The sequence below is a fragment of the Herpailurus yagouaroundi genome, unplaced genomic scaffold (genome assembly GCF_014898765.1).
Source record: "Herpailurus yagouaroundi ecotype Mexico unplaced genomic scaffold, PumYag 28, whole genome shotgun sequence".
In the NCBI taxonomy this organism is placed as follows: domain Eukaryota; kingdom Metazoa; phylum Chordata; class Mammalia; order Carnivora; family Felidae; genus Herpailurus; species Herpailurus yagouaroundi.
The window spans coordinates 163,680,909-163,707,963 of record NW_024412376.1 but is presented as its reverse complement, the minus strand read 5'-3'; the positions used below and the strand labels follow the sequence as shown (position 1 = coordinate 163,707,963).

Here is a 27,055-nt window from a genome sequence, read left to right as displayed (position 1 = left end):
AACTAAGTAAAAATGATAGTTGGGAAGGGGAGAAGATCTTTCTAAGCAAGACACAAAACTTAGAACGTGTAAAGGGGAAGATTGGCCTGTTTGAGCATCGACTGTATACAAATTAAACAAATACCCCCTCTGTATGGCATGAAAATAATAATTATTATTACCTCATATGAGATCAGGAGGCAGAGGACAGACAGCAGAATGATACTCAGGACAAACAACGGATTAACTCCTTAACATCAAAAGTGTCCCCGAGGGCCGCCTGGGTGGCTCAGTCGGTTAACCACCCGACTCTTCATTTCAGCTCAGGTCACGATCTCACGGTTCGTGAATCAGAGCCCATCCATGCTGACAGCGTAGAGCCTGCGTGGGATTCTCTCTCTCTCTCTCTCTCTCTCTGCTCCTCCCCTGCTTGCTCTCTCTCTCTCTCTCAGAATAAATAAACTAACTTTAAAAAAAGCGTCCTTAGAAACCAGTAAGAAAAATACCAAGAGCCTAATGAATAGAACGCTGTGCAAAAACACAATTATGCAAGAAGAAATACACAGACGACTTCTAGGTCTTTAATAACAGACCCAGCCCCACAGTTAACCAAATGCAAACCTCAAGAGTAAGATGCTGTTTCTGACCCGTGCAGTGACAGAGACCCTGGCGGCTGAGGGGACGCAGGTGGGGTCAGACCGCGGGAGGCAGGCGAGCTCACAGAGTTTTGTTGGGAGTGGAGACTGGTGCTGCCTTTTGGGAGGACGGATCTATCAAAGTGAAAATCCATTGACTCCTTGGCCCCAAACTCCACCTCTGGAATGGTTCACACATGCCGGTGTGGACCCCACAGAAGGGTGGTTCAGTAGGGGTTTTAGCAAAATGCAGGGAAACAACCCAGTGTTCCATCCCTGGGAATCGGATGAATAAACAATAATACACCCCTGCGAGGGGACACGGTGCAGCAGTTTAAAGAGTGTTGAACACATTTTTAAAGCACGTACCTTTGCTGATAGGCAACAGTCCCTGAGCTCCAGAGAAAAATTCAGGTGAAAGCCAGCTGCACAGAGAGTGCTCTTGCCGTGTCGAGACAGAAAACATCTGTGACACAGAAGAATCTCTTTAGGGCAGATGTCTCAGTCGGAGGTAGAAGAGAGACCTACTTTTTAAAATCAAATATCGTTTGCACCTTTTGAGTTTTCTCTCACCCTATATAATGACCTACTTTTTAAATAATAAAAAGCAGTCGGCTAGCGGTGGTTACATTCCCTTTCGGAGTTACGAAAACGGTGTGTATTTTTGAGAACACGTTTTGTCTTTCAAATTAAAGAAAGGGAGAAAGGAATTAAAAATAAAAATGACCGTGGGGCGCCCAGGGAGCTCCATCGGATAAACGTCCGACTTCGGCTCAGGTCATGATCTTAACGGTTCGTGAGTTCGAGCCCCGCATCAGGCTCTGCACTGACAGCATGGAGCCTGCTTGGGATTCTCTCTCTTCCTCTCTCTGCCCCTCCCCTGCCCAAGCTCTCTCTCTCTCTCTCAAAATAAATAAAAATAAAAAATTTTAAAGGAGATTTTTTTTTTAATTTTTTTTAACGTTTATTTATTTTTGAGACAGAGAGAGACAGAGCATGAACGGGGGAGGGTCAGAGAAATAGGGAGACACAGAATCTGAAACAGGCTCCAGGCTCTGAGCCATCAGCACAGACCCCGACGCGGGGCTCGAACTCACGGACCGCGAGATCGTGACCTGAGCCGAAATCGGCCGCTTAACCGACTGAGCCACCTAGGCGCCCCAAGGAGACATTTTTTAAAAAGACACAAAAATGTCTTGTTTGTAGTCTGAGCAGCCACAGTGCCTGACATCAGGGGTCCCCGTTCACATTCGTGATGCCCCAGACTTCAGTTGGGTTGTACAAAGCCACCCGCGATCTAAACGCCCATGGCGAGGGCTGGTTATACCGGCACAAGCCTGCGGAGTGGAATGCCACACAGCCCCAAAGAGGAGGTTTTCAGAGGGTAAGGGCTGCGAGGTGCCCCTGTGGGGACGTGAGGGATGTCCTGGCCCGGGCGGAGAGCCGGAAGGGCCCGGTCACGTCTCTTGCCGTGCAGGCCGTGGAGTACAACATCTTCGAGGGCATGGAGTGCCACGGCTCCCCGCTGGTGGTCATCAGCCAGGGCAAGATCGTCTTCGAGGACGGCAACATCAACGTCAACAAGGGCATGGGCCGCTTCATCCCGCGGAAGCCTTTCCCCGAGTATCTCTACCAGCGTGTCAGGATCAGGAGCAAGGTCAGTGGGTCTGGGGTCTGGCGCGCGCCGCGTTCACGAGTCACAGCCGCGGGGGCCTCCCTTTCCTCTCATGTCAGGTGGGCTCTCCCCCCACCCACCCCCCCCCGCCTGTGTCTCGGGGCCGGAGGGGAGGTCTCGGGGTTTTGCAGACTGTGAAGGGGTGTGCGCCCATGGGGTGGGGAGGAGGGGGCGGGAATAACACGGACCGTGCCGCTTTGGGGTACGCATCCCACGTCTTCTTGGGGCCCTCGCCACCGGCTCTTTGAGGTGTCGAGACCTCCCAGTGCTCGAGCATCGGACAGGCCAGCGTCACACAGCTGGGAAAGCCGAAACCCTTAGGCGTTGCCATTCTGGTAAAAGTCGACCCCCCCCCCCCCCCCGCCCCCAGCATACCCGGGGGACGGCAGAACTGTGTCTGGACGCTCTTCAGGTCTGCTTGCTTCCCCGCCCTTCCGTTCTGTGTCCCCCTGTCCCTCTCTCCTTGAAGAGTCGTGGCAGGGATGCGGGAGGCCCTGTCGGAGGTGTGGAGCGGCCGCATCCCTTCTCTGGTCCAGCTCGGAGGAGGGAGCCGCTCACACTTTGGCTAAACTGCCACTGTGGCCCATCGTCTTCCCTAATCAGGTCCCTCCTGTCACCGTGACCACCTGCTTGGTGGCTGATGTTTGCTGGAAAGGCCAGCTTGTGTGTATGTGTGTATATATGTGCACGTGTGTGTGCGTAGATAGACTTGCATGAATGTGTGTATATGTGTGTGCATGCACGTGTGTGCGTAGATGTACGTGTATGCGTGTGTGTGTGTGTGTGCCCACCTGTGGGTGGTCCCACTCTTCTTGTGCTTCACAAACGGCACCGCCACCGCCCCCAGTGTTAATGGAAAAGCCCAGAAACCTCCTGGCCCCCCCAGACCCTCAGGCCTGCATTATGATGCTCGAGGTCTTTCCATGTCGCGTAGGGTGTGGCACCCCGGGTCCGAGATTCCAAATGACACAGACGTCGTGTGTCCAGTGGGGAAAGAGTGGGCGTGGGGAGGAAGCCAGTCAGATCTGAGAAATGGCCGTGGAAAGCCGAGGTGGCCAAGTGATCACAGCAGGCTGTTAGAGATGAGGAGACTTGTGTAAATTCCCGGCTGGACACCCACGGAGGGGCGCAGATACACCTTGGCCAGATGCATTCCCTCTAAACTGGTTTGGACCGATGCCTGTGCTTAGTGGCCACGTCTGTAAGAGCAGGTGCCTGGGATCTAGGCCAGGCCATCATCCGCAGTGGCCAGAAGTCTGGGCCCCCTCACATGCTGGGGCAGAGGACAGGAGCCACAGCAGGTGAGGGACAGCACCTGTCCCAGAACATGTCTCTGGCTGAGCTGACCTGGGGGGGGAGGGGCGGTCACTGAAGGGCTTGGGGGGGGGCAGGGAGGCAGGCCTGGAGCCAGCTGGAACTGGGAGGAGTCCCCGAAGTGCAGGAAGCAGGTACAGTGAAGAGTAGAACAGAACTGTGGCCAGACCCGGTAGTCAGGGACATAGGGCTCTCCCGGGGGCAGCACTCAGCCCGCGGGGATGGAGACTGTGGCCCATGCTTGGCCCCCCAGAGGGTCAGTGAACGTGTTCACTTCTCAGCCTCCCTGAGCCGGCTGCCCTCAGAGGTGGCCCCATCCCCCACCTTTCTCTCCTCCTCCTCCTTTCTGGAATCCCGTCCCCGATAAACTAGCTGCCCCCAATCCTTGTCTTGGGCTCAGGACCACAGATGATTCACTGGCCCTTGAGGGGGACAGTGGGGTGTGTCAGGGAAAGTGTTTTCCTCTTGAAAACGGGCTTGGGGTCCTGCGTGAGGCTGTGTGTGTGCACGTGTGTATGTGGAGTAAGTGGGTGCATGCTTATGGAGTGTGTGTGCACACGTGTACGTGTGTGTGTGTGTTTCCCCGAGGCGACCTCCGGTCACTGTCCAGCTGCAGGGCTCCAGCCTGCCCGAATGGGAAGTGGCAGGTGAATCCTGCCCACCAACCCCCCTCGCCTCCCTCTGTTTAGGTTTCTGGGTTGCAAGGTGTTCCCAGGGGCATGTATGACGGTCCTGTGTATGAGGTGCCAGCCACGCCCAAATATGCAACCCCTGCCCCGTCTGCCAAGTCCTCGCCCTCCAAACACCAGCCCCCGCCCATCAGAAACCTCCACCAGTCCAACTTCAGTTTATCAGGTAAGAGGCTCCCCGCTTCCCAGGGGCCCACACTCCTGCTGAAACAGCCCCGTCGGGGGCTAGATGAGGAAGCAGGGAGCGGGCGAGGGAACCCTTCCCCTTCCCTCCCGGGGTGCCAGAGAGGGCTGGGGGAGGTCAGAAAGCAGAGGGGGTCTGCCTCCAAATTGGCCCTGAGCTCAGAGCTCATCCTGAAGCACAAGCTTACCCTGGAAGCTGAATGCGTCCCTCAGACCCAGTAGACGCTACAATGTCATCAGCTCGCCACGTGAGGGCAGACACGCACACGCTGGGAACATCGAACTGGAACCTTGTCCCCCAGAGTATCTGAGGCGTTAGCGTGTGTTACACACGGGGCTGCGTCCTAGGAGTATGGTGAGGAGTTGGGCACAGCTGGGCAGCTCCCAGTCTGGTCCAGGGGTCAGCAGACTCCTTCTCAAAGGACCAGACAGTAAACATTCGAGGTTTTGTGAGCCGAGGGGCAACGTTTAGGATAGTCTATTAAGCAGCCATTTCAAATGCAACCATTGAACAGTATAAAAAAAAAAAAATAAAACAACCATACAAAACTATTCTTCGCTCCTGAACAATACAAAAGCAGGTGGTGGCCGTTTGTCCATGGTCTGTAGTTGGCAGACTGTGGTCTAACAGGAGGGTAGGACAGTTAAACAGAAAAGCTGATATGCTCAGCAAGCGAGTCGAAGGGGCCGAGAGAAAGACCAACATCGGTTTCAACCGTGGGGGTGACAACCTGCCATCCATCCAGGGAGTGTCTGTCTCAGCGATTACGCAATGGGGGACAGAAGTTGGGCGGGGTCCGTAGTCCAACTCATCTCACTTTCTGTGAGCCTTCATGCAAGAGCTTCTCACACGCTGAGTGTGGTTCCGGTCTTTAAAGACAACTAGTATAGTTTCCACAAATGAACCGGAGACACAGCTCAAATAGCTTCTCTGATGCTCAGTCAACAGAATTAGGGAGTGGACGCAATGCCAGGACAAGCCACTGGGTGGGGCTATGTGGAGTCTGCAAACCGGACCTCTCTTCGAAAGTCGTGCAATTCACAGTTGATGCCGAATACAGAGGGAAAATCCCTCCCTTTCAGAACTAGCAAAACAACGAAACGAAAAGTCTGCTGGAAGGGCCCCACGGCCACCAGTGCCCCGGGTCGGCAGAGTCCTCTCCGAGACCCGCAGAACTGCCCCGGCCGGCCTCGTGGCAGGTCGACGTGTGATTTCATTTGCTATCAACACCATAGGTGCTCTCAGACATCAGGAATGACTTCGCAGATGCCTTTTAGATAATCTGCGTGATGCTACTTTGTAGAGATGTGGCATGATTTCCTGCACGAGTGTCCTTTTGTCCAACAGGTGTTTTTGAAGTAGCTGACAGGTAACCAGCAGGGTGGAGATGATTATGAGGGAAACTGGTGTTGAGCACTCCATCTGATTTCTGAATCTGGGACAAAAGGAAGTGAGGCCAAGGGAGGTTGGGTCTGATTCCAAATTACCTGGGTTCCAGACATGACTTGTACTGGAACCTGTCTCCTGACTGGACCCCAGGGCCCTCTCATGCCATCCCTCCTTTCAGCATTGTCTGTCCGTCACTAGTAATTCACTGAATACGTATTTATTGAGCATCAGGCACTGGGCTTGGTGCTGGAACGTTAAATCTTTAACTGCAAGGGAATGCATAAAATTGGAACGGTCGGCTTTGCAGATTTAAAACAAAACCTGATGCCCCTTCTCCATGAAGGTCTGCCCATTGCAAATCAGGTGGATAAATCCAGCTCTAAGTAGTTCACACACATAAATGCACATGCATCCAGGGGCGCCTGGGTGGCTCAGTTGGTTAAGCGTCTGACTCCGGCTCAGGTCATGATCTCCCAGCTTGTGGGTTCAAGCCCCGCGTCGGGCTCCGTGCTGACAGCTCGGAGCCTGGAGCCTGCTTCGGATTCTCTGTCTCCCTCTCTCTGCCCCTCCCCCACTCATGCTCTGTCTCTCTCACTCTCAAAAATGAACAACTGTTAAAAAAATTTCTTTTGAAAATGCACATGCATCCACTCCCATGCATGTCGTACATAAAATGCGTTTGACGTATCGGGCACTGCTGTGTGCTGCTCTGACTCCTGTAGAAGCTGGAGCTTTGGGGACTAACCAGTTGGGGCTGGAATCCCGGCTTACCTGTCCTCCAACTTTGCGCCCCAAGATGCATGACCTGAGCCTCAAATTCCTCATCTAGAAAGTTGGGGTAGCCACCCCCCCTTCACAGTATCGTTGTATACCCTAAGTGCAAGCACATATGTTAAAGCACCAAGTGTGTGCCTGCACACAGTAGGCACTCAGTAAGTGCTTGCCCACCTGTGTCAAGAGCACGAAGCCAGGCAAGAAATAGCACAAGGTGCTCAGAGGGTGCAAGAGGGTGACCCCAGGGCCGGAGGGGGCACAGAAGAGAGGGCGGTGAACCCCGTGGAGGTTGGGAGCCTTCCCAGAGATGAGCCTGGACTGAGTCCCAGAGGGTCGAGCGGATGGAGGGATGTCACGGCGAGGGCTCAGCATCCTGGCTCTCAGGAGTGGCCCTGGGAACCGGTCTGGAGCGGTTGGCTCTGTCTCTTTCAGGTGCCCAGATAGATGACAACAACCCCAGGCGCACCGGCCACCGCATCGTGGCGCCTCCTGGTGGCCGCTCCAACATCACCAGCCTCGGCTGAAGGCGGACCAGTGGATGAGCCAGTGAAGCGTTCCAGGAATACTGTCAATCCCTTTCCCCGCCAGGGGTTGGGAAACCCGCGGTTTTATTTGGTACTGATGGGGGGAAAATTGAATGACGTTCTTTCCTCTTTTGTTTAGGAAGAAGTGGTATTAGTGTGGTGTGTTTGCTCGGAAACTCCTTGCCCCGCAGTTGTGTGTTCATGCTGACTCCACCTCAGATCATGGGTCTCCACTGCCCTCCTTAGTGAACCCAGGTTCTAGCATCGTCTTGTACCGTCCCTTCCGCTTCTGACTCCACGGGCTCCATGATTCTCTGGGTGGTTCCTTTGCACCCTCGTAGCTGTTCTAGGATAGTTGATGCATGTTACTAAATTATGTATGCAAGTCTGTGAGTGCGTCTGACGGAACATCACCGAGGACCGATGTAGACACAATGCCCAGACCTCAGGCCCCCAGGGGCCCTTCCAAACTCTTCACATGGAGATGCTTACTCGTTGTCCCCACCCCAAGTCCGCACTAGAAAGAAGCCTGCCCCACCCCTCCCCTCCCCTCCCCCACCCCATCCCCATTGAGACCTTCAAGAGGGGCAGGGGAACCTTCCAGTGCTTTCAGAGAAACATCATCCACGTCCTGTGTCAGAAACTCCGGTCTCCGTGGCACTTGTGACTCGCCATGACGTCTTTCTGGTCTGTGTGTGTCCTTCCAGCCAGCTCCGACTTCAGGCCTAGCCAGGTTCACACTCAGAAAGGGGTCTCCCCACCCCCATCAGGGCTGATGACGGTGGGGCGACGGCTGCTCCCGGTTGCCCCAGTCCTGGTCCCTTCGAGGTGGTTGACGGGGCAGTCAGATTTTTAAAGTTTTGTACAAAGTTTTCCTTTGTAATCACCCCCATTTTTACTTAACAACTGACTTATTGTGGCTCTTATTTCTGAACTCAAAGCTTGTGAAAAAATAAAGAAAATAAACAGCCCGTTGGCCCCACTGGTGTGTTTTCATTGAAGGGTGACTGTTCATTTGGGTGCAAATGCCCCAGTGGTCCCTCCTCGTGATGACTGGAGTGTGGGTTGCTTCCCAGGACTCGCTCCTGTAGACACCAAAGGAGCAGGGGAGGGAAGAGAGGGAGCGAGTCACGAGGTGTGGAGGGTCGGGCTCAGATCCTGAGGCCGTGGTGGGTGGCTTCTGTGACACGGGCTGAGAGCACACGCCCGTTGTCTCCAAGCCTCCTTGGTGCCCTCTCTTCATATAGGTTGTGGGTCTGCCTCAGACTGGGAGTTCCAACCTCGTAAACATCGCGGTTCTTCACTCCGGGTCCCCTGAGCGGATGCACATTCTTGAGAAGGAAACACTCAGGCAATTTGCCTTCAGTCGTAGTGACAGTGGTGGTGACAACTGATGACAGTGACGGTGGTGGTGACGATGCAGACAGTATCTGTGTGGTGCTATGCCCAGAATTCGTGATCCCCAAAGACCACCAGGGAGCCAAGTCCGATGCAAAAGCAAAAGAGCCTTTATTCGAGCTAGCTCGAGCTCAAGCCCCTACCTGCACTGACGCAGCGGTGAGATGCCGGGGAGAGAGAGCGAGTTTCAAAAGCACAAAGGTTTTATAGGGATCATGGCCTTAGCCGATTGGCTGGAGAAGGGTCGTGGCCTCAGCCGATTGGGTGGAGAAGGGTCGTGGCCTCAGCCGATTGGCTGGGGAAGGGTCGTGGCCTCAGCCGATTGGCTGGGGAAGGGTCGTGGCCTCAGCCGATTGGCTGGGGAAGGGTCGTGGCCTCAGCCGACTGGCTGGGGGAAGGCTAAAACAATGGCTGCCGAGGTGTGGTCCCACATCAGCAATTATCAGCGTCCCCTGGAACTTGTTAAAAATGCAAATGTTGGGCCTGGTGGTCACAGACCCACTGAGTCAGAAACTCTGGGGGTGGGGCTCAGCAACCTGTGTTTGAACAAGTCTTCCAGGAGATTCTGATGCACCTGAAGTTTAAGAACCACTGGGTCTGAGGGTCTCTAACATGTTTGGCCTCAGTGTATACAGAACGTTTCTCACTGGTCACCTATTAACCATTGGCTGTCAGCCTTGCCGTGCTATATAAATACCTAGCATCAAACACCATCCCCCGAGACTCTGATTTAATTGGTTTGGGGAGGGGTAAAATGCTCCCAGGTCATTCTAAGCCTGGACAGGGTTGAGGGCTCCTGCCTCTGGCCCCTACCTAAAAAGCCCTCCCTCTTCTACTCACGCTTTCCACGCCTCTCACGCTCCCCTTCCTCCCACCTCAGACTTCGGAAGAATGCATCAATCGGTAAGTTACTTAAGGGGAGGAGGCGTGTTCTGAGGTTTGAGCAGGAACCTCTTTCTGCGGCCATGTCGGGGACATAGTCTCTAGTCGGCCGGCCTAGGTCTGCTCTTTCGTGTGGCACTGGCCACATGTTGGGTACTCTGTGAGGTAGGCTCTATTACTATCCCCCTTTCACAGATGAGTCCCAGAGCGTTCAGTGACATGTCCAAGGTCACACGGGGAGGAAGAGGCAGAGCCAGGATTCAAATCCAGGACCCACGCGGTTTGGCTCAAAGTACAAAGCTCCTTGCTCCTAACCTCTAACCCTTATTACCGTTCAAGGCAGGATGCCTTTGATGGTCCTGCATCTACTTACTGGTTTTAGTGTATTCTCCCTCTGCCCCCAAGGTCTGTTGGACCTTGGTTAAGGCCCCACATGGTGTTGGCTCGCGGCCTGCCGTGGACTTTCTTGAAACAAGGCTACATGACGGAAGGTCAAGAATGGAGGGTAAGGCCTTTTGACGTTTGGCCTCGGCTCATTCAGACTATTAAAGGGCAGCAAAGAAACTTCCAGATAAGTAAAGCTACTCGTCCCACTCTCCGGAGAGCACTTCGTCTCCGGCATCCATCACCCCCAGCCCCAGCTCACCCAGAAACGCAAGCAGGTCTTCTCTCTGAGGCCGGCCCTGGAGGGGCTGCTGTCCAGCTGCGTAACCGGCTGAGGTTCCCCACCACCCACTGTCCCACACGACGTTCCCCAGCACGTCCGAGCGGCCGTCACGGGTCCGGGCGGTGCGAGACAGACGAGCCTTAAGTCTTGGAGGCTGTGCCGGAACATTCCTTGTGAGGCACATGCTTCCCTTTTGTGCTCCCCTTTGCCACGTCATCGCCTAGCCCCGGGCTCCGGGAATTAGGATGCGGACATCTTGGAGGGGGGATTATTCTGCTGTCCTGTCTTCTAAGTCTCTTTCCAGAAATTTTGTTTTATCTTGCCACGTTCAGGTATACGGTCCATCGTTCGCTGATCCTTGTGTCTAAGGAAAAGAAGGACATTTTCCCATATGATATCCCATTGAGCCGGCACCATTAATGGAAAAGACTATCCCTTCTCTCATTAAGCTGCAGCGGTGGCTTTCTTGTGAATCAGGTGACCGTAGTGTGTGGGTCTTCTGACGCAGTGGTCCCGAGGTGGCACGGCTAAATGTGGAGCACGGGGCTGGGCTGGGCTGGGCTGGGAGCCCCAGTCTGCAGTGCTTGCTAACTTCCACTGTAGCCAGTTTCAAAGTACCAACCTAAAGCCAGCAAGCTGGCAACTCCTAAAATTTAAGCGGGCTCTGGGTCCCATAAGGGCTGGCCTATTTTTGCACCCACGCTGCACACGGACTGTAAACAGTGAGACAGAACAGCGAAGGTCTCCTCATACCCATTTGCCCCCTGCCCGTTAAGCCCCAGCCATTTTCCGACATCCCCAGCACTGCCTAACGCGTTCTGGCCCCCGAGTTTGCTTGGCCACTTTGGTTAGTGCGCGCGGACCGGAGAAGGCTGCTCCCCCAGCCCGAGTGTCAGACCTCCGCACCCCCCCCCCCCCACCGGGGGCTGGTCTCTGGACCAAAGTGCATGTGGTCGTGACTCTCTGTGGCACAAAGCGTGAGCCCTGATGATGCGCATTTGCAGGGGCAGATCTGCATCTGACCGCTTTGCCTGTATCTCAACTGGTTCCAAATGTGGATAGGAAAGATTTATTACCCTCCCCATCCCAGCAGTAAAATACACAGTGCTAAGGGCCCCAGAGGAGCGTCCGGTCTCGTCAGAGGGGTGCAGGGAAGGCTCTTGAAGACATAAGTCCTGCTGTTGGGATGTGGATGATGATTCCAGACTCGGGAGGCAAAGGGGGATGGGAGGTGGGTAGAGCTGTTCCAGGCGGCAGCAGCAAAGTCCTGTGCAAAAGCCCAGTGGCAGGCAGGGGCGGGCACGTATGAGTCCATGAGAGGAGACAGGCTGCGTGGCTGAGACCGGACCTCGCAGGGTTCCGTGGTCCTTGTTAAAGACTTCCTTTTTCTCCTTAGAGCAAAGAATACCGCGGAAGCTCGTGAGTCAGATGTGCGTTTTTGGAACGTGTGGACCAGGAGGCTGGGGCAGGGCAGTTAGGAGTCATCTGTGGCAGCGTCTAGGTCAGCAGCCAAGGTAAGGACAGGACAGACACCAGGCTGGCCAGAGAGGTGCTCGGAGCATCTACGGCCTTTCTCCTCACAGCTGAGCTCAGACCAGAGGGTAGGTGTGTGTCAAAGAAGGAATCTACGGTCTTCTCATTGGATCGTCACTCATCGTCCCCACCAGCGCCACCTCCTATCTCTGTAACAACCCACAGCCCATAATGCACGTGGGGACGGGAACCCAGTGGAGGAGGGAGATCGCGGTGTGTCCTCGGTCTTCCCTGCACGGAGCGTGTGCTGTGTGTTTGCACAGCCCGGCCCCGGGCGTCCCCAGAGCTGGAGATGGCAGAGTCGGTCTGCGATGGGATGAAAACAGAGAGTCCACAGCCTTTCCGGAATCACGGGCCCCTAACTGCGCCAAGCACAGTAGTGGGGCAGCAGGGCCGAGGAAGAGCCCAGAAGCACTGGCACGTGACACAGTCCCTTGGGCCGAGGAGGCTACGCTCGTGAAGCAGAATAACTTTCACGCAAGGTCTGCGGAAGCTGAGATGGCCTTCGATCTTTCAGAGATCCCGGTGCTGCTGGGGGAAGGGGGGGGTCTGGATTTACCAAAATCAAGTTACCAAAGCAGACACTCCCAACTCCAGAATGCCTCTGTGCAGAGGGCCCACATGACAAAAGTGGTTTCTATGTAAACCGGGTTCTCAAAACGCGGCAAGAAGGAAACCACCGCCTGTTACGGGACTCAGCAGAATAATGAAATGCTTTATTCAGCCACAAGAGGGAGCTGGCGGTTAACTCTGGAAATCCCGCTTGCTGACTAGTCGCTCTGATGGGGAACATCCTTAACCAACCAGGGAACTGCCGTGGGAGACTTCTTCTGTCTCAGAGCTACTCCTTCCTAACAGAATCTAATTTAGATTTTAAGAAATAAAAATTCAGCCCACAAACGGTTCAGAAATCTCCCGAAGCCCACTACGTTCTGGGCTCACCAGGTACTGGCACACTTTGACTCAGGGGACATCTGGCCACGTCTGAACACGTCTGGTTGTCACAACTGGGGAGGGCTCCTGGCATCTGGTCGGTGGAGGCCAGGGATGTCCCTAAACATCCCGCAAGGGCACAGGACGGCCCCCACCCCCAAACAGAGGATTAGCTCACCCAAAATGTCCACAGTGCCGGGTTTGAGAATCCCTGATTTCAATGAGAAGAGTAATTTTCATTCCCAGTGGGAAAGACCTCTCTTGGCAGTGGCTTAAGTGTGGCCAGTCTGGAAGCTCCTGGATACTGTCCCTGCCCACTGGGAGCAGCAGTGCCCCTGGGGAACACGTCTCCTGAGGGAGAATTGCCATCTGGCAGAATGGTTTGTCCCTTCCCAGGGGAAGTCTGAGGGCTGTGTGTGGGGCCGCCCACAGAAGACACCGCTGTAGGTGTCATTAGGTACCAGTCAGGCCTCAGGTCCCCAGGGTGGGTGACGTAGGCCTGCAGGTCAGGGATTCCGTGGTCTGTGTCAGGGTCCCGGGGCCCTGAGACAACCTCCAAGGTGACCAGGCACTAGCTGCTGGTTGAGCCAAACATGGGGATCAGTCCAGATGAGAACCCTGCGGCCAGATGCATGGGACACGGTGCGTGGGACACGTCTCATGGGACATGAGAACAAGGATGACAGAACTGGAGAAAAAGACGTGCCTGGGTGGCTCAGCTGGGTACGTGTCTGACTTCAGCTCAGGTCATGATCTCGTGGTTCGTGGGCTCCAGCCCTGTGTTGGGCTCTCTGCTGACAGCCCGGAGCCTGGAGCCTGCTTCGGATTCTGTGTCTCCCTCTCTCTCTGCCTCTCCCCTGCTCACGCTCTGTCTCTGTCTCTCTCAAAAATGAATAAACATTAAAAATAGTTTCTATAAAGAGATGGAGAAAAGGCTTCAGGCCAGGAAACTCCAGCCCCGCCCGGAGACCCCCGCATTCCCAGCAGAACTCCATGGAGCGTCTGGGGAGCAGGGGGGCCCCGAGGCTGGAGGCAGCCTCACGCTGGGCAGGCGGGGTGGGGGTGGGGGGTGGGGTTCAGAGATCCAGGGCCGAAGAGGTCCCCGAGGAAGGGAGCCACGTCTCCAAGCCGAAGAGAAAGAGAAAGCTGCATGCAGGGTTCCGACACGGGGTTTTCATTCCACAGGCGGCAGGGTCTGCCACGCTCACTCAGGCCTTCTAGGCACTTCTCTGCCTGTCCGTCTGTCCATCCGGCCCCCCGGTGGCGCTCCCCGTCCCAGCCGGCTGGGGCGGGCAGGTGGCATTATTCCAGCTGGATCTTCCACATCGGCCCCGACCCAAACCGTAACCTACGGATGGCTTCTTTCCTCCAGCGGCTTCTTGGGGCTCTCGCCGTCACCAGCTTCATTTTCCTGCTGGTTCAGCCTTTTGCTGCTTAAAACAAGGAAGCAGTGCAGTGGTCACAACGTGAGTCCAGATCTGTCCAGAGGCAAGAACTCATCCGATCTGATCAGACGAAAAGGCAGTGACAGGCCTTCAAAACAGCCCCACCCCCTTTAACTGGGGTTGTCCAGACACAAACACAGCCTCCGGTTTCCCTCTGTTGGGTGGGGGGAGGGGGTGATCACCTGAGGGCCACGGGGTAAAGGCAACCCCCCACTCAGATGACTGGGCGCACCGGGATGCACTGACCCTACTACAGACCCCAAAGTGTCTGCAGCCAGTGGGGGTCCGGCAAGAAGGGGACCGTTCAGGCCGGGTGCTGGCGGGACGCGGAACTAGGTCATGGCCGGCCCGGCCAAACTGGACACGAATAGTAGCAGTGACAGGCATATCAACAGTTCCCGCCATCGTCCATCATTTCTGGGACCCTGTGGCTAACACCTCCGAGAAAGGCGCCTGTTTTCCTGCCCGGACTGTAAGCGGTCAATACGCATCCACTGGCAATAAGCTGGCCCCTGCCCCCGTACCTGAGTGATCCCGAGGGGTGGCCCCCTGCTGCAGGGTCATCGTCGGTGGGGCCCCCCGAGTTCCCTTTCTCCCGGGGTGGGGGCTTCTTCCTTCTCGTCCTTACAGGCTTCTCTGCAGAAGACACATAAACCCAGACATTGGGTGACGTCAAGCACATGACAGCTTCCCTCGGCCTCACCCCGACCCAGCCGGGCATCTGCTGAGGACATCCACGGCCAAGGAGACACTCTGTGCTTTCTGCGATTACACCCATTTAACTTGTAGGGAAACTGAGGCCCGGGGAGGTGATGTGCTTTCCCAAGCTCACACAGCCGTTACGTGCCGGAGCTGGGATTCGAACCCAGGGCTGCCAGGCTCCCGCTGGGTTTCTGCCACGCCCAGCTGACCCGAGCTTCCGAAGCAGAAGGACCCTGACAGAGCAGCGTTGTTTTAAGAGACCCCTGTATTCTCACACACCTCCCTGTCTCTATCCGGCTACACCACCTGTGAGGTCACAGTAGTTGCCGCCGGCAGGGGGCCAAGGGCTAATCACCCCCGTCTGTAAGTCGGGGACACAGAGGACCGGGTGGTGAGCTGCAGACCTCAGAATCCAAAGTACTGAACGCTGGAGAGCAAGGCGGCCCTGGGGCTAAGTGAGTCCGCTTGTTGACGGGCAAGGACACAAAAGCCCGGAGAGGGTAAGCACGGTGCCCCAGGCCACACAGATGGTTAGTGGCGGACACGGGACTGGAGCCCATACTCCCGCTGCTGCTGTGCACCGCCTTCCACGACTTACCTGACGAGCCGCGCTTGCTTGAGAACGGTCTGCTTTCGGCGAGGGGCACCCGGGCCAATGCCGCCAGTTCTGAGACAAAGCTCTGCTCGGCCTCCTGGATACAAGGACGGAGGGTCATCTGGGTCCCCCTCTGCCCCGTCCCGCCTCTGCACCACAGTGAGGCTGACGCCCTCTCCAGGGTGGCTGATGGCCCCGCATCCCTGGTGGCAGACGGGTCTCCAAGAAGAACCAAGAGACGGCAGGAGCAGGGCAGACACGTGTGTGAGCACAGGAACCAGCACTTTCCGGCTCCTGCCAGGGAACTGTCCGTCCTCACTCACGCCAGCCAGGGAGCCCCATTTTGCAGAGAAGCGTGCAGAGGTGAGGGCTCAGAGAGGGACACGGCACCTGCTTCCGCCCGACTTCAGAGTCTGAGCTCTTAGCTGCCGACGCTGTGGCTTAACCACCGACCTGGATTCCGTAACTTATTAGCTGTGTGACACTAGACGGTGACTTCAGCTCTCAGAGCTGCAGTGTCCCCACCTGTACCTGGAGTACGACAGTGACCCTGTCCTCAGTTATGGGACGACGAGGTCAGATGGCGTGTGTAACGCTCTTGGTTCAGCGTCAGGACAGACGCTCAGGGAACGAACATTAACCACCTTGGCTCTCACCTATCGCTGCCACACCGGTGGGGACTACTCTGACCAGGCCAACACTCTGTTAAGTGCTTCCATTCTGGAATATCTGATTTTTTTTTAAGGCACCCACTTTCCTTTAAAAAAATTTTTTTTTAATATTTCTTTATTTTTGAGAGAGACAGAGACAGAATGAGAGTGGGTTAGGGGCAGAGAGAGAGGGAGACACAGAATCCGAAGCAGGCTCCAGGCTCTGAGCTGTCAGTACACAGCCCAATGCGGGGCTTGAACTCACGAACCACGAGATCATGACCTGAGCCGAAGCTGGACGCTCAACCGACTGAGCCACCCAGACGCCCCTATTTTCGTTTTTAATGTTTATTTATTTTTGATAGAGACAGAGCGTGAGCAGGGGAGGAGCAGAGAGAGAGGGAGACACAGAATCCGAAGCAGCTCCAGGCTCCGAGCTGTCAGCACAGGGCCCGACAAGGGGCTCGAACCCATGAACCGTGAGATCGTGACCTGAGCCAAAGTCGGACGCTCAACCGACTGAGCCACCCAGGCGCCCCGCCACTTTGTTTTCATAACCGCACTTTATGAGACTTCCCCGTGATGAGCTACCCACTTCATTTCACAAGGGCCAAGCTGCCCGTGTGTCCCAGGGAAAGTGCAGGCCTCGGTCACCAGCCGCACTGCCTTCGTGACCCTGAGAGGCCCACGTGATGGCGAGCCACGTGCAGGGAAGAGCTCACTTCTCCTCCGGCTCAACGGCGGGGAGATGATCGGAGCACAGGGCCTGGCCCCCCGAAGCTGCTCGAGAATCAGCACAGCCGCTGCCCGCCCCCAAGGCTCACGGCCAAGCCGTCAGCCAGCAAGACTCAGCCAGGGCCAAGGTCTTTTTGCCGCGACCTGTGGTCACGAGAGTGGCCTTTTGCTGCTCCTCTTCCTCCCTAAACCCCGGCCCGCTCCGTGAAGGCGCTTTTCCGACACTCGTACCTGTAGCTGGGTCTCAAGCTGGGCTTCCAGATGATCCATAGCCCTTGCCTTCTGCTTCCAAGCATCCAGGCGGATCCGCTGGTGCACGGTGAACTGGGCCAGAAACTTTTTCTGCTGTGCCGCCATCCTGGCAGAAGGAACGAAGGCCATCAGCGCCGCCCCAGCCGGCGGCGGGTTAATCAGACACCCAGCACAGACGTGCCCCCGGAGGCTGCTGAGTCGTGGGAACGGGGGAGCGGAAGCCGTCCTTGGGCCCGTGGAGCCCAGAGAGAGGAATGGCCTTGGCCGGCAGGATTTACGGTGGCTGCACGGCCTGTGACAGCGGCCGCAGCTGGAGTCCCTCCACCTGGGGGGGGGGGGGGCTGACTCATCATAAACGTGAGTCACGCTCGCGACTTTGCAGAATCCCGCGTGCGCGTTTTTCGTTCGGTCCCGCTGGGTCCTCAGCAATATGAGCAGGACAAAGGGTAGAACACTCAGGGCAGGAGGCGCTCAGAGGGGGCGGGGGCATCCCTGGGGTCCTGCAGCTGCCCAGTGACTGAACGGCATGAAAATCATCTCAACCCAGGGGTGGGGGCGCATTCCCCTGAAAGGGCCAGAGACCCACCAGCTACCCATCCTTACGGAAAACGTGCAACGGGATGCTCATCTCCTAGCCTGCAGCATCCGAGCCACGTGCAGGGAAGAGCTCACTTCTCCTCTGGCTCAATGGCGGGGAGACGATTGGGGCCCCCCTGAAGACAGGGGCCCATTACTCTGGGTGGCACAGCTCCGAGCGGGGGCGGCAGCAGGGTCCCTGACCGGGAGATGGCCCCCGCTTGCTTTCACCTTGCTTCCCCCCTACCCTGAATCCCCTCCTTCCTTGGCTGACCTTCCTCAGACCCTCAGCAAACAGGAACATCCCATCCCATCCACCTTGTTTTCCTAACAGCCCTTTGCCTCTTTCTTTCCAATCTTCTGTGAGGTCCTACATCTGCAGAAGCCACGTTTAGTGCCAACAGGGAGCTGTTCACGGAGTTTACCTGCAGGCACAGAATTGCACCTTGCTTTTGCTTCATGCTCCTCTGTCTGCCAGTCATAGCTTTCCCCTCTTCTTTGTAGTTGCCTGGCAAACTCCTATTCGTCCTCCAAAACCCCATCACTCATCCATCCATCCGTGTACAACTTCATTTATACATAAGAACATCTCTGGCCTGCCAGGTGCTGTCCTGTGTTTTGAAGATACAGGTGGGAACAAGAGACTCACAGTCCCTGACTTCACGAAGCTCCACTTTGAACTCGGGTAGAGGATAGATGCGGAACAAATAATTGATACAGATGAGGTCAGTGCTCTACAGTACAGCCTCCCCCACACCCTCGAGGAGGCTGCATTGGTTTCCTGGAGCTGCTCTAACAAAGGACCACAAGCTGAGGCGGGGGAGGGGGCGCTTAAGACAACAGAAATCTATTCTCTCACGGCTCTGGAGGCCAGAAGGCTTCGATCAAGGGGTCAGCAGGGTTTCTTTCCCTCCAAAGGTTCTAGAGGAGAGCTCACTCCCTGCCTGTCCCAGCTCCGGGCGGCTCCCGGTGATCCCTGGCATACGTCCGCACCGTTCCCATTCCTGCTTCTGTCTTCACGTGGGCTTCTCTGTGTGTGACCAAATCTCCCTCCACCCCACCTGCCCTTGGATTTGGGGCCCGCTGGAATAATCCAGCATGATCTCTTCTCAAGATCTTTCACTTAATGACATGTGCAGAGATCTTTCCTCTACATAGGTCACGCGCACGGGCTCCAGGGATTAGGACACGCACACACAGGTCACACGCACAGGCTCCAGGGATGAGGACATGCACAAATCTCCTAGGGGCCCCCATTCAGCGGCCAGGCGGCTTCTTGCTGTGAGCAGCCTGTCCTGTACCCATTCTGCCAACAGTCCTGGTCACTCTCGGCTGCCACCCTGACTGCCTGTCCGCTCCCCACCATGGACTTGGCTAATGGGCCTGCCAGGCAGTGAGAACTCTATCCGGGGGTGGGGTCGGAGTGGGGCTTCCCCCTGCCCGGTCCGGAGATCCACGAAAGGGTCCAGGGGGGACTGAGACACAGCCGCCTGTGTTTACGCGATGCCCTGGCTACACGTAGACACAGGGCAAGACGGGAGGCCAGAGGCCACAGCTCTAAGCCGGGAGTGAGACTAGAGAGCGACCGAGAGCCAGACAATCCTGCCTGCGGAAGGACAGCCATGTGGTGCTCTGGCCCGAGCATGACCCCCTTCGGCACTGCTGATCCTCTGGACCTTCCGGAAGGAGAGGATGCCTTACTGTAGGATCTGAGTCACCTGGATGGGTCATAAACCCCTTCCTTTTGGACTCCTATTTGATTATGGAAGTGGGTGTTTAAAAAAAACATCCCTCCTGAAAGAGTCCCGACTGCACAACTGTTTCAAGCCGCACTGCGCACCGTGCAGAAGGCACAGCAGTGACAATTGTGCTGGTGGTGAAGGACATCAGGCGTGGGTCGCTGGCCGCGGGCCGGCCCTGCCGTGGGCGCCGCACTCTCTGTGGGTCCTGACGGTAATGCCCTGTGAGTCAGGAGCTACCGTCCCCCCACTTCACAGATGGGGAGCCTGAGGCTCGGGGCGTGAAGGGACCTAGCCCGCGTGTGGCCAGTCCACCGCCGCATCACCTGGCACCCCTCAGCCGGGCTCTCCCACGATCCCACTGCTCCCCGGGGATGCAGTGTGGAGTTCGCCCTTGGACCGAGAATTGCTTTCATGCGCTTAGTCTCCTAACGTTCTTTTAAATCAACGATCCGTTCTCGCTACACGGCTCTGTCCCCAGGAGCCCTGGCGGACTTTCACCAGAAACTGCGAGCGGACGGGCACAAAGCAAAGGGCACCAACAGCCACGTATGAGCCTCTAAGTCACAGCAAGAGTCGGTCACGCACCCGCACCCCCACGGGGCTTTGCTTCCATCTCCCGTAAACCTGGCGGGGAGGTCGGACTGGGGGCGGCTGAGGCCCCTCCTCTTGGGTCACTGGGGTCCAGTTGAAGCCCTTGGGCTCCATCCATCAGAATCCCTGGAGAGGAGGAGTGGGGTAACGGCTCAGATTCCTGGGTCCCCCCGCACAGCCCCCGAGCCTGAGTGTCCAGGTGTGGGGCCTGGCATCTGCACGTTCGGCAGGAGAACCAAGTGAGATGATGCACCCCCCACGTCTGAGAGCTGCCGGGCCCGAGTCAGGTGGATAGCCGACCGTCAGGGCCAAGTGGCACCTAGGCGCGTGATGGCAGGACGTTTCCTGACCACTGCCAACGGCCGTCGGAGGATTTATGGACAGCGTGTGCGGGACTCAGTCCGACCCAGGGGACCCTGTGGTTCTTGTTTCCAGCCGTCCGATGAGGGGCTGGAATCTACTCGGAGGCCGCGCACGGAGCCCACGCCTCCATCCTGCAGGGCCGTGGCTGTCTGCTGCTTCCAGCCGCCGGGACGCCTCTGCCTAGACAAGGGACCGTCACCTGTCGTCCTTCAGCGCCCCTCCCCTCCCCCATGAGAGCACCCGCACAGATTTATTGCTGTTCTGCTGTCCGTCTCTCCCTCCAGGCTGTGAGCTCTGGGGTGACAGGCACTGTCCCCAGTGGCTAGCTCGGGGCCCAGCCAAGAGTCGGTACTTACAGGGGCGTGCCGGGCGGCTGTCCACACTTGGGTGGACGGTTTCCACACAGGCCAGTGGCTTCTTCCGCCAAACACCTGTGTCTGTGTCTGTCTCAGTGCCTTCTCTGGCCACGGGGGTGTGTCTGGCCAGCTCAGGGGCCGGAAGTGCTGGTGACATAACACCCCCAGGGCAGACCCTCAACCCGTGCGGAACAGGGCTTGGCAGACAAATCCCCTATCTTTTGCACCCCTTGTTGACATAATTGGAAGTTGAATTTTATACCATCTCCCAGAAGGTCCAGAGCGGGATTGGGCCTCAGTTGCCGTGGGCAGGCTGCACGGCCACAGGGTTGGTTTGCTGCTTCTCCATTGCGGTAGGCCACACAGTGCCCCTACAGGTGGCCTTGCCCTAATCCCTGGACCCGTGAAGACGTTACAGTACGTGGTAGCCGGGTCTCTGCAGGCTGGGTTAGGGTTATCGACTTTAGGATCTGGAGATTCTCCTGGACTATCCAGTGGGTCTCAATCACCACAACGCTTACAAGCAGAGAAGTTTCTCCAAATGGAGTCAGAGAGATGAGGCGGAAGAGGAAGGCAGAGGACTTCAAGCATCGAGACGCAGGGACCACGAGTGAGGACCAAAGAGAGGCCTCTAGAGGCCGGGTGGCCCCCAGCCGACAGCCACAAAGCAAGGGGACCTCAGTTCTACAGAGACCCGCGTTGTGCCGGCGACCTGGGCAAACCTGGGAAGATTCTCCCCAGAGCCTCGTCAAGAGCCCACCGGGCCGACACCCCGAGCTGGGCCATGGGAGACCCACAAAACCAGCACCCGCCGCGGGGACCTCAGGCCCGCAGAAGCGTGGGCCACGTAGCTGGCTGTTGTCATGCCAGCAGCGGGAAGCAGCTGGGGGCCTCACCTCCCTGCTCCCTCACGGTGCTTTCTGGGGTCACTTCCAGGGTGAACAGCCTGCTCCCGGCCCCCGTGCACGGGGGGATCCCACCCCACCCGGACTCACTCGTTCCCGTGTGCCAGGCCCCGTCCTGGGGGTCGCGTGTCGAGCAGGGAGCCCGACCGAGGCACGGGGGCCTCCACTGTGGCAGCCACGTGCACGCACCATCGGACGCCGAGTGCGCGGAGCCGACGCGTGGGAGGAGAGGAGAGCGCACAGGACAGAGGGGGCGAGCTCACCTCTGGTGGACGGCCGTGCAGGCTTCGCCAGATCCATTCACCGCCTTGCTCCCCGGCGAAGGGTCTCCGAATCCCTGCTTTGTCCGCAGCTTGTAATTCTCCGTTCTCTCACCTAGACCATTTAGCACACAAGGTCAAGGGGCATGCTTGGGGCTGGCCTCTGAGCCAGGTCTGGGGTGGGGCCGGGCACAGAGATCGGCAGGAGACGCGCTCTCAAATCGTGGGCCACTTACGCAGCACCTGCACTGCCCCTGGGAAAGGCTCCGCGTGCGTGAGAAAGCGAGGCTTCCGTCAAGGACCCTGCGCCCCCGGAGGAAGGTGACCCCTGCTCTCCCTGCAACTGCTCAGACCCCACTTTCTTGAGAGTTCCAGGAGCAAGGGTGGAGAACAAGAAAGGTTCCACTGCAGAGAGGCCGTCACGGGTAAAAATTCAGAGCAGAAGGAACAAAGCGTTCGACAGGCGGTGCTGTGGGTGTGCAGCCGGCCGCTCCCATGTGGGTGCTTTCCGGGAAGCCGGGAAGTCCGGTTGGGCCGGAGCTTTCTAGAACACACAGGTTTAACCTGGATGGTCTCTAACCTGGGTGATCTCTGGGGATGTGGCATTCTAGGACTCTTTAAAAAAAACAAAAAGAGCACTGAACGAAGCAGAAGGAGCTTATGTGGTCAGCTAGGGTGCATCATTTCAATGTATTTCCTGGGAAATCCTCGCATGAGAGCCAGGGTGTCAGGGAAACAGGAAATCTGAGCTGAGAGGATGCGTGGAGGGTGAGCCCGACCCTAGCCTCACAGATGGGGAAACCGAGGCCTAGAGAGGGAAGGGAAGGCCCCGGCTCCCGAACGCCCTGCGGTGACCATCTGTCTGTCTCCTGCTGACGGAGACCATCTGGAGTCACCGGGGCAGATTTCCAGGCAGGTGTCCAGATTTTACTTTGAGTCTGGGATTCAAAGTCCCCAGGACAGGGGAAGAAAAGGCACCTGCTGTGCTTACTGAGGGGACTGATATTCCCAGTAGACTGCACCCAGGACCTGCTGCCCACCGTTGGTCGAGGAATCGGTTCCAGCTCTGGGAAATCCAGGCAAAACCCATCTGAGAACGTGGGGTTCTATGCTGTTCTGAAGCCCCGGATGCAGGGAGGGACGTTACAAGCAGAGGCCTCGAGGAAACTGGCTTGTGTCTATTATTAAACACGTATTGTTGCTGGCTTTGTGGATGTTGTCCATTCTGTCACCCGGGTGGCCTCTTGTGAGGGCACGTGGGGGAAACTCTCTGGGTCTTAGGAACATCAGGGCTACTGACCTGTTCTCACTCGCTGTCACTGCACAGCTGTAACTGATGAAGTCCCCATCCCTTTGGCCACTAGGAAGCCCAGAGTCAAAACCGTGTCACCATTAGGTAGGGATCTGATGGCCTATGTCCCAGATCATGACCTCACCTGAACCTCATCTCACTGTCCTATCCTTGTCCTGATTCATCTACTTTTTAAAAAAAAAAAAATTTTTTTTAACGTTTTTTAATTTATTTTTGAGAGAGAGAGACAGAGCACAAGCAGGGGAGGGGCAGAGAGAGGGGGAGACACAGGATCCGAAGCAGGCTCCAGGCTCTGAGCTGTCAGCAGAGAGCCCGATGAGGGGCTCGAACCCATGAACCGTGAGATCATGACCCGAGTCAAAGCTGGACGCTTAACCGACTGAGCCCCCCAGGTGCCCCCTGATTCATCTACTTTTCAAAAATCCTCTTATACCTTATGGTCCTCTAGGTGGCTTTTTAAAAGCCTATTTTAGGGGGAGGGAGCAGGCAATCAATCAATCAACCGAACCGCCCCAGTAACGTTCGGAAGGTCTGACGTGCCATTGCGTCCCAAAGCAGGAGCACATCTGGCCTGCTGTGTGCGGGGCTTCCCTGAGAAGGGGGCCGTTACCCTGCAGGGTCTTCAGGAGTTGCAGCCTTCTCTCCTCGTGGTCCTGCATGACCCTCCCGATGTGCTGGTAATATGCCCGCACGAGCCGGCCGACGCCGGCACTGGTCACGTAGACACTCTCCACGGCCGCCTCCGTCAGCACTCTCTGCGGCAGGAGGGGGAAGACACAGCAAAGTCACACGCGGTCCCCCACCCACGTCCTGGTTCTTACCTTCTACCACGCCCGACCTTGACTGGTGGGGCAGCGGGCAGAGCATGGGTGGGTGGGTGGCTTAAGCCTGTCTCGGTGATCTTATGTCCTTGGTCAGGGATGCTCTGGGGATGGCTGTATGACTGGTTCTGGTCAGCGAGACCCAGTGTTAGGGAAAATCTGTCGGCGGGGTGGGGGGGGGGCACCTAGGTGGCTCAGTCGGCTGAGCGTCCGACTTCGGCTCAGGTCATGATCTCACGGTTCATGGGTTCCAGCCCCGGTCGGGGTCTGTGCTGACAGCTCGGAGCCTGGAGCCTGCTTCGGATCCTGTGTGTGTCTCCCTCTCTCTCAGCCCCTCCCTCTCTCACTCTCTCTCTCTCTCTCTCTCTCTGTCTCCAAAATAAAATAAAAACATTAAAAAAAAATCTGTTGGGAGACCTTCCCTTTACAAACATTAAGGCAAAGCTTAGGATATGGGTGAAAGATTTTGCGGTCTTCTTTGCTCTGCCTGGAATGCAGATCTGACGTCTGGAAAGGCAGTGGCCACTTTGAGACTAGGAGGGAGCGAACTAACGTCAAGAATGGTGGATCGGGAAGAAAGAGCCCGGTCCTTGCTCGCAGCCTCTGTGCCAGCCTAGAACCACCTACTTGCACATTTCTTGTAATGTGGGCTGAACAACGTCCATTTATTTGCCATTTGAGTATGTCTTTTTGTTACCTGCAGAAACAGGCAATCTTAAGCAATACACCTTCAGACCCAAAGTGGAGGCTGAGATGCCCCACCATCAGGCACATGCTGGCCGTGCCCTGGCAAAGTCACCGCCCTTCACTTCCCAAGATGATGGGAAGTGAAAGGTCAGAGAAGTCAGACGCCAGAGGCCCCCGTCTCAACAAACATCTATCAGATGGTTCCAGGCTTTGGGCAAGAAAAAATACCCACTTACTGCTGAGCAGTTACTGCTGCGCGGTTGGTTACGTTACGTTCCTGGAGCTGCGCTGTGTCATGGCGCCGCGGGAGACGTGCAGGGGTGTGTGGAGGCGGGGGAGGCGGAGCGGGTGGCGGAGCCGGTCTGAGCCGCCTGGAGCTCCCACGACCCCGCTCATCGCTCACAGAGCCGGTGCCCTCTTCCCCTCCCCTCTGCTGACCTCAGCACCCCCACGGAGGGGCTCCGACTCCATGCCTCCAAGGCCCCCGGACCTGGCCTCGAACTTTCTGCAGGAACTGCCTCCGATGGCTGCGCCCTTCCTTCGCTTTCATTTAGCTCACGGAGCCGGAGCCCGGAGACAGGAAGCCCCTCTTCTCCACCTCCCTCCCAAGTCAGCCGAGCCACGGGCACCATCAGGCCTCTGTCCTCCTGTCTTCCTGCCACAGGGGGGCGCTGTTCACTCCCCTCTGTGTCCGGCCGATGCAAGTCCCACGGAGAGCGCTTGCCTGCCTGGCTCGCCAGCCCAGCACCTGCCACGGGGCTTGGCACCAAGAAGCCCCGCGACTGGGACATTCTTCCAGAAACCGGACACCTGTTCTTTCTCGTAGCGGTGTGTGTGGGGAGCACTCCTCCCCTATCCTGACTCAGGCTCCCTTTGGGAAGGGACGCCATGTTCACGTTTCACTGCAATTTCGTGCCCCGAGCATCTATCGGGGAGGAGCTGTAGACTTTTAGGGAAAGGAGGTGACCCTTCCCAACACCACAAACCAGGCCCGGCCCTGATGTCTGGATGGCGGGCAGCAGACATGAGCTATCTGGAACGAGGGGGGGGTGTCTCAGCAACGTGGGTCCCCTCTCTTTGCTGTGCATAGAAGTACGGTGTCTGTAGCAAGCGGAGGTTTCTTGCCTTTCCTTATGGTCTGAGCCCGGGAGGCAGCCCGGGGGAGGCAGAATGTGTCCACGCTGTGCGGGGAAGACTGGGGTCCAGTCCCACTCGGCCACTTCCTAAGCCTGGGAGTCTTTAACCATGTCCTTTGCCCGTGATAAACCTCAGTTTTCCCATCTGAACAAAGGGAAGGAAAGGATCCTTTCTGGGCAAGGTTGTGGGCAGAGCCTGCTGAGACGCGGCCGGCGAGGCACTCAGGTAGACTTACGAGCACACCGCTGTCATCTTTCTCCCTAGGGCTCGTGGTCGGGGTCGGTTCAAGCAGGACACCCCCGCCCACCCAAGCCGAGCTGGTTTTAGCTGCACTCAGCTGTCAGGGTCAACTCTGCAAGGCCTCGTGTCCACCGAGGCAGCCAGAGGCAGGAGAGGCTCACGCCTGTCTCTCTCTGGCAGAGGCTGTCTCTGGATCCTGTGTCCACCACTGACCGGCCGGGCAGCTCTGGCTGAGCCCACGTCCCTCTCAGAGCTACTGGAAGGGCCGGGCCAGTGCTCAGAATAACGTTACAGGCGGGAAACCCCGCCGTCCCGTGGGGGAGGCGATTCCTGCTCGTGGAGGAGGAAGAGGGGGCTCGGAGAAGCCAGGTGCTTTCTGCCAGGCCCGAGGCTGGCTGCTGGAGAGGGCACCGCGGGGCCGGTGTCCCAGGCTGCTGCCCCGTCCACACCCTTCCCCCTGCCTGCCCAGCCCACCCCAGTCCCTCTTGCCTCCCGGGGCCCCGGGGCCAGGGGTCGGCTCCCACCTTGAAGTCGTCCCAGTCCTTGGCCCGGCTCTTGGTGGCCGCATTCCGCGCGTGGGCCAGCAGGGCCTGCCCGATGGCTCTCTCCGTGTGCTCCTGCAGGAGCCGCCCCACCTCCTGGGCCTCGGCCAGGAGCTGCTGCTGGAGCTGCAGCCGCATCTGCTGCGCCTCGTCCTCCAGCCTGCTGGCCTCCTCCACGACTCGCGCCTCCTGGAAGGGACAGGAGAGGGAGGAGCCCACGCTGCACAGAAGCCGCGGCCAGGGCCAGGACTGGGATGTGGGCTGGCCCAGCCCAGGGCCCCAGGAGGGGTGGGGGAGGGACTGAGAAGGGGCAGAAAGTGGGGACTTCTGGGCTCGCAAAGCCAACAATGGGTGAGCCGGGGCGTCTGTTCAAGAATCCCCCAAGCATTTATTGAGCACCAACGGTGTGCCCAGTGCCCCCTTGTGGCCCCTCACACGTACAAGAACTTCCTCATTCTTCCAAAATACTGTGAGGCCTGAACGCTAGGAGTGACGGGACACAGAGGCTCAGAGACACTAAGTAACTTTGTAAAAGTCACACAGCAGACCTACGTTCTGAAGCTAGACC

The 27,055-nt window shown here is 57.2% G+C and overlaps 2 protein-coding genes across 2 annotated transcripts in view; one reads left to right on the top strand and one right to left on the bottom strand.

Moving 5' to 3' along the window:
* The window catches only part of CRMP1 (collapsin response mediator protein 1), a 72,911-nt gene extending 64,777 nt beyond the window's left edge, over window positions 1-8,134 (top strand). The window contains exons 12-14 of the mRNA XM_040488261.1: window positions 2,092-2,271; window positions 4,293-4,458; window positions 7,072-8,134. Coding sequence (XP_040344195.1) covers window positions 2,092-2,271; window positions 4,293-4,458; window positions 7,072-7,163 — 438 coding nt within the window. The 3' untranslated portion in view covers window positions 7,164-8,134. The remainder of the gene's footprint in view (window positions 1-2,091; window positions 2,272-4,292; window positions 4,459-7,071) is intronic.
* A 5,336-nt stretch (window positions 8,135-13,470) lies between these two features.
* The window catches only part of EVC (EvC ciliary complex subunit 1), a 66,086-nt gene continuing 52,501 nt past the window's right edge, over window positions 13,471-27,055 (bottom strand). The window contains exons 15-21 of the mRNA XM_040494746.1: window positions 26,470-26,676; window positions 23,671-23,815; window positions 21,752-21,863; window positions 16,935-17,061; window positions 15,322-15,415; window positions 14,546-14,657; window positions 13,471-14,009 (exon numbers count right to left, since the gene is read on the bottom strand). Of these exons, the coding sequence (XP_040350680.1) occupies window positions 13,925-14,009; window positions 14,546-14,657; window positions 15,322-15,415; window positions 16,935-17,061; window positions 21,752-21,863; window positions 23,671-23,815; window positions 26,470-26,676 (882 nt within the window). The 3' untranslated portion in view covers window positions 13,471-13,924. The remainder of the gene's footprint in view (window positions 14,010-14,545; window positions 14,658-15,321; window positions 15,416-16,934; window positions 17,062-21,751; window positions 21,864-23,670; window positions 23,816-26,469; window positions 26,677-27,055) is intronic.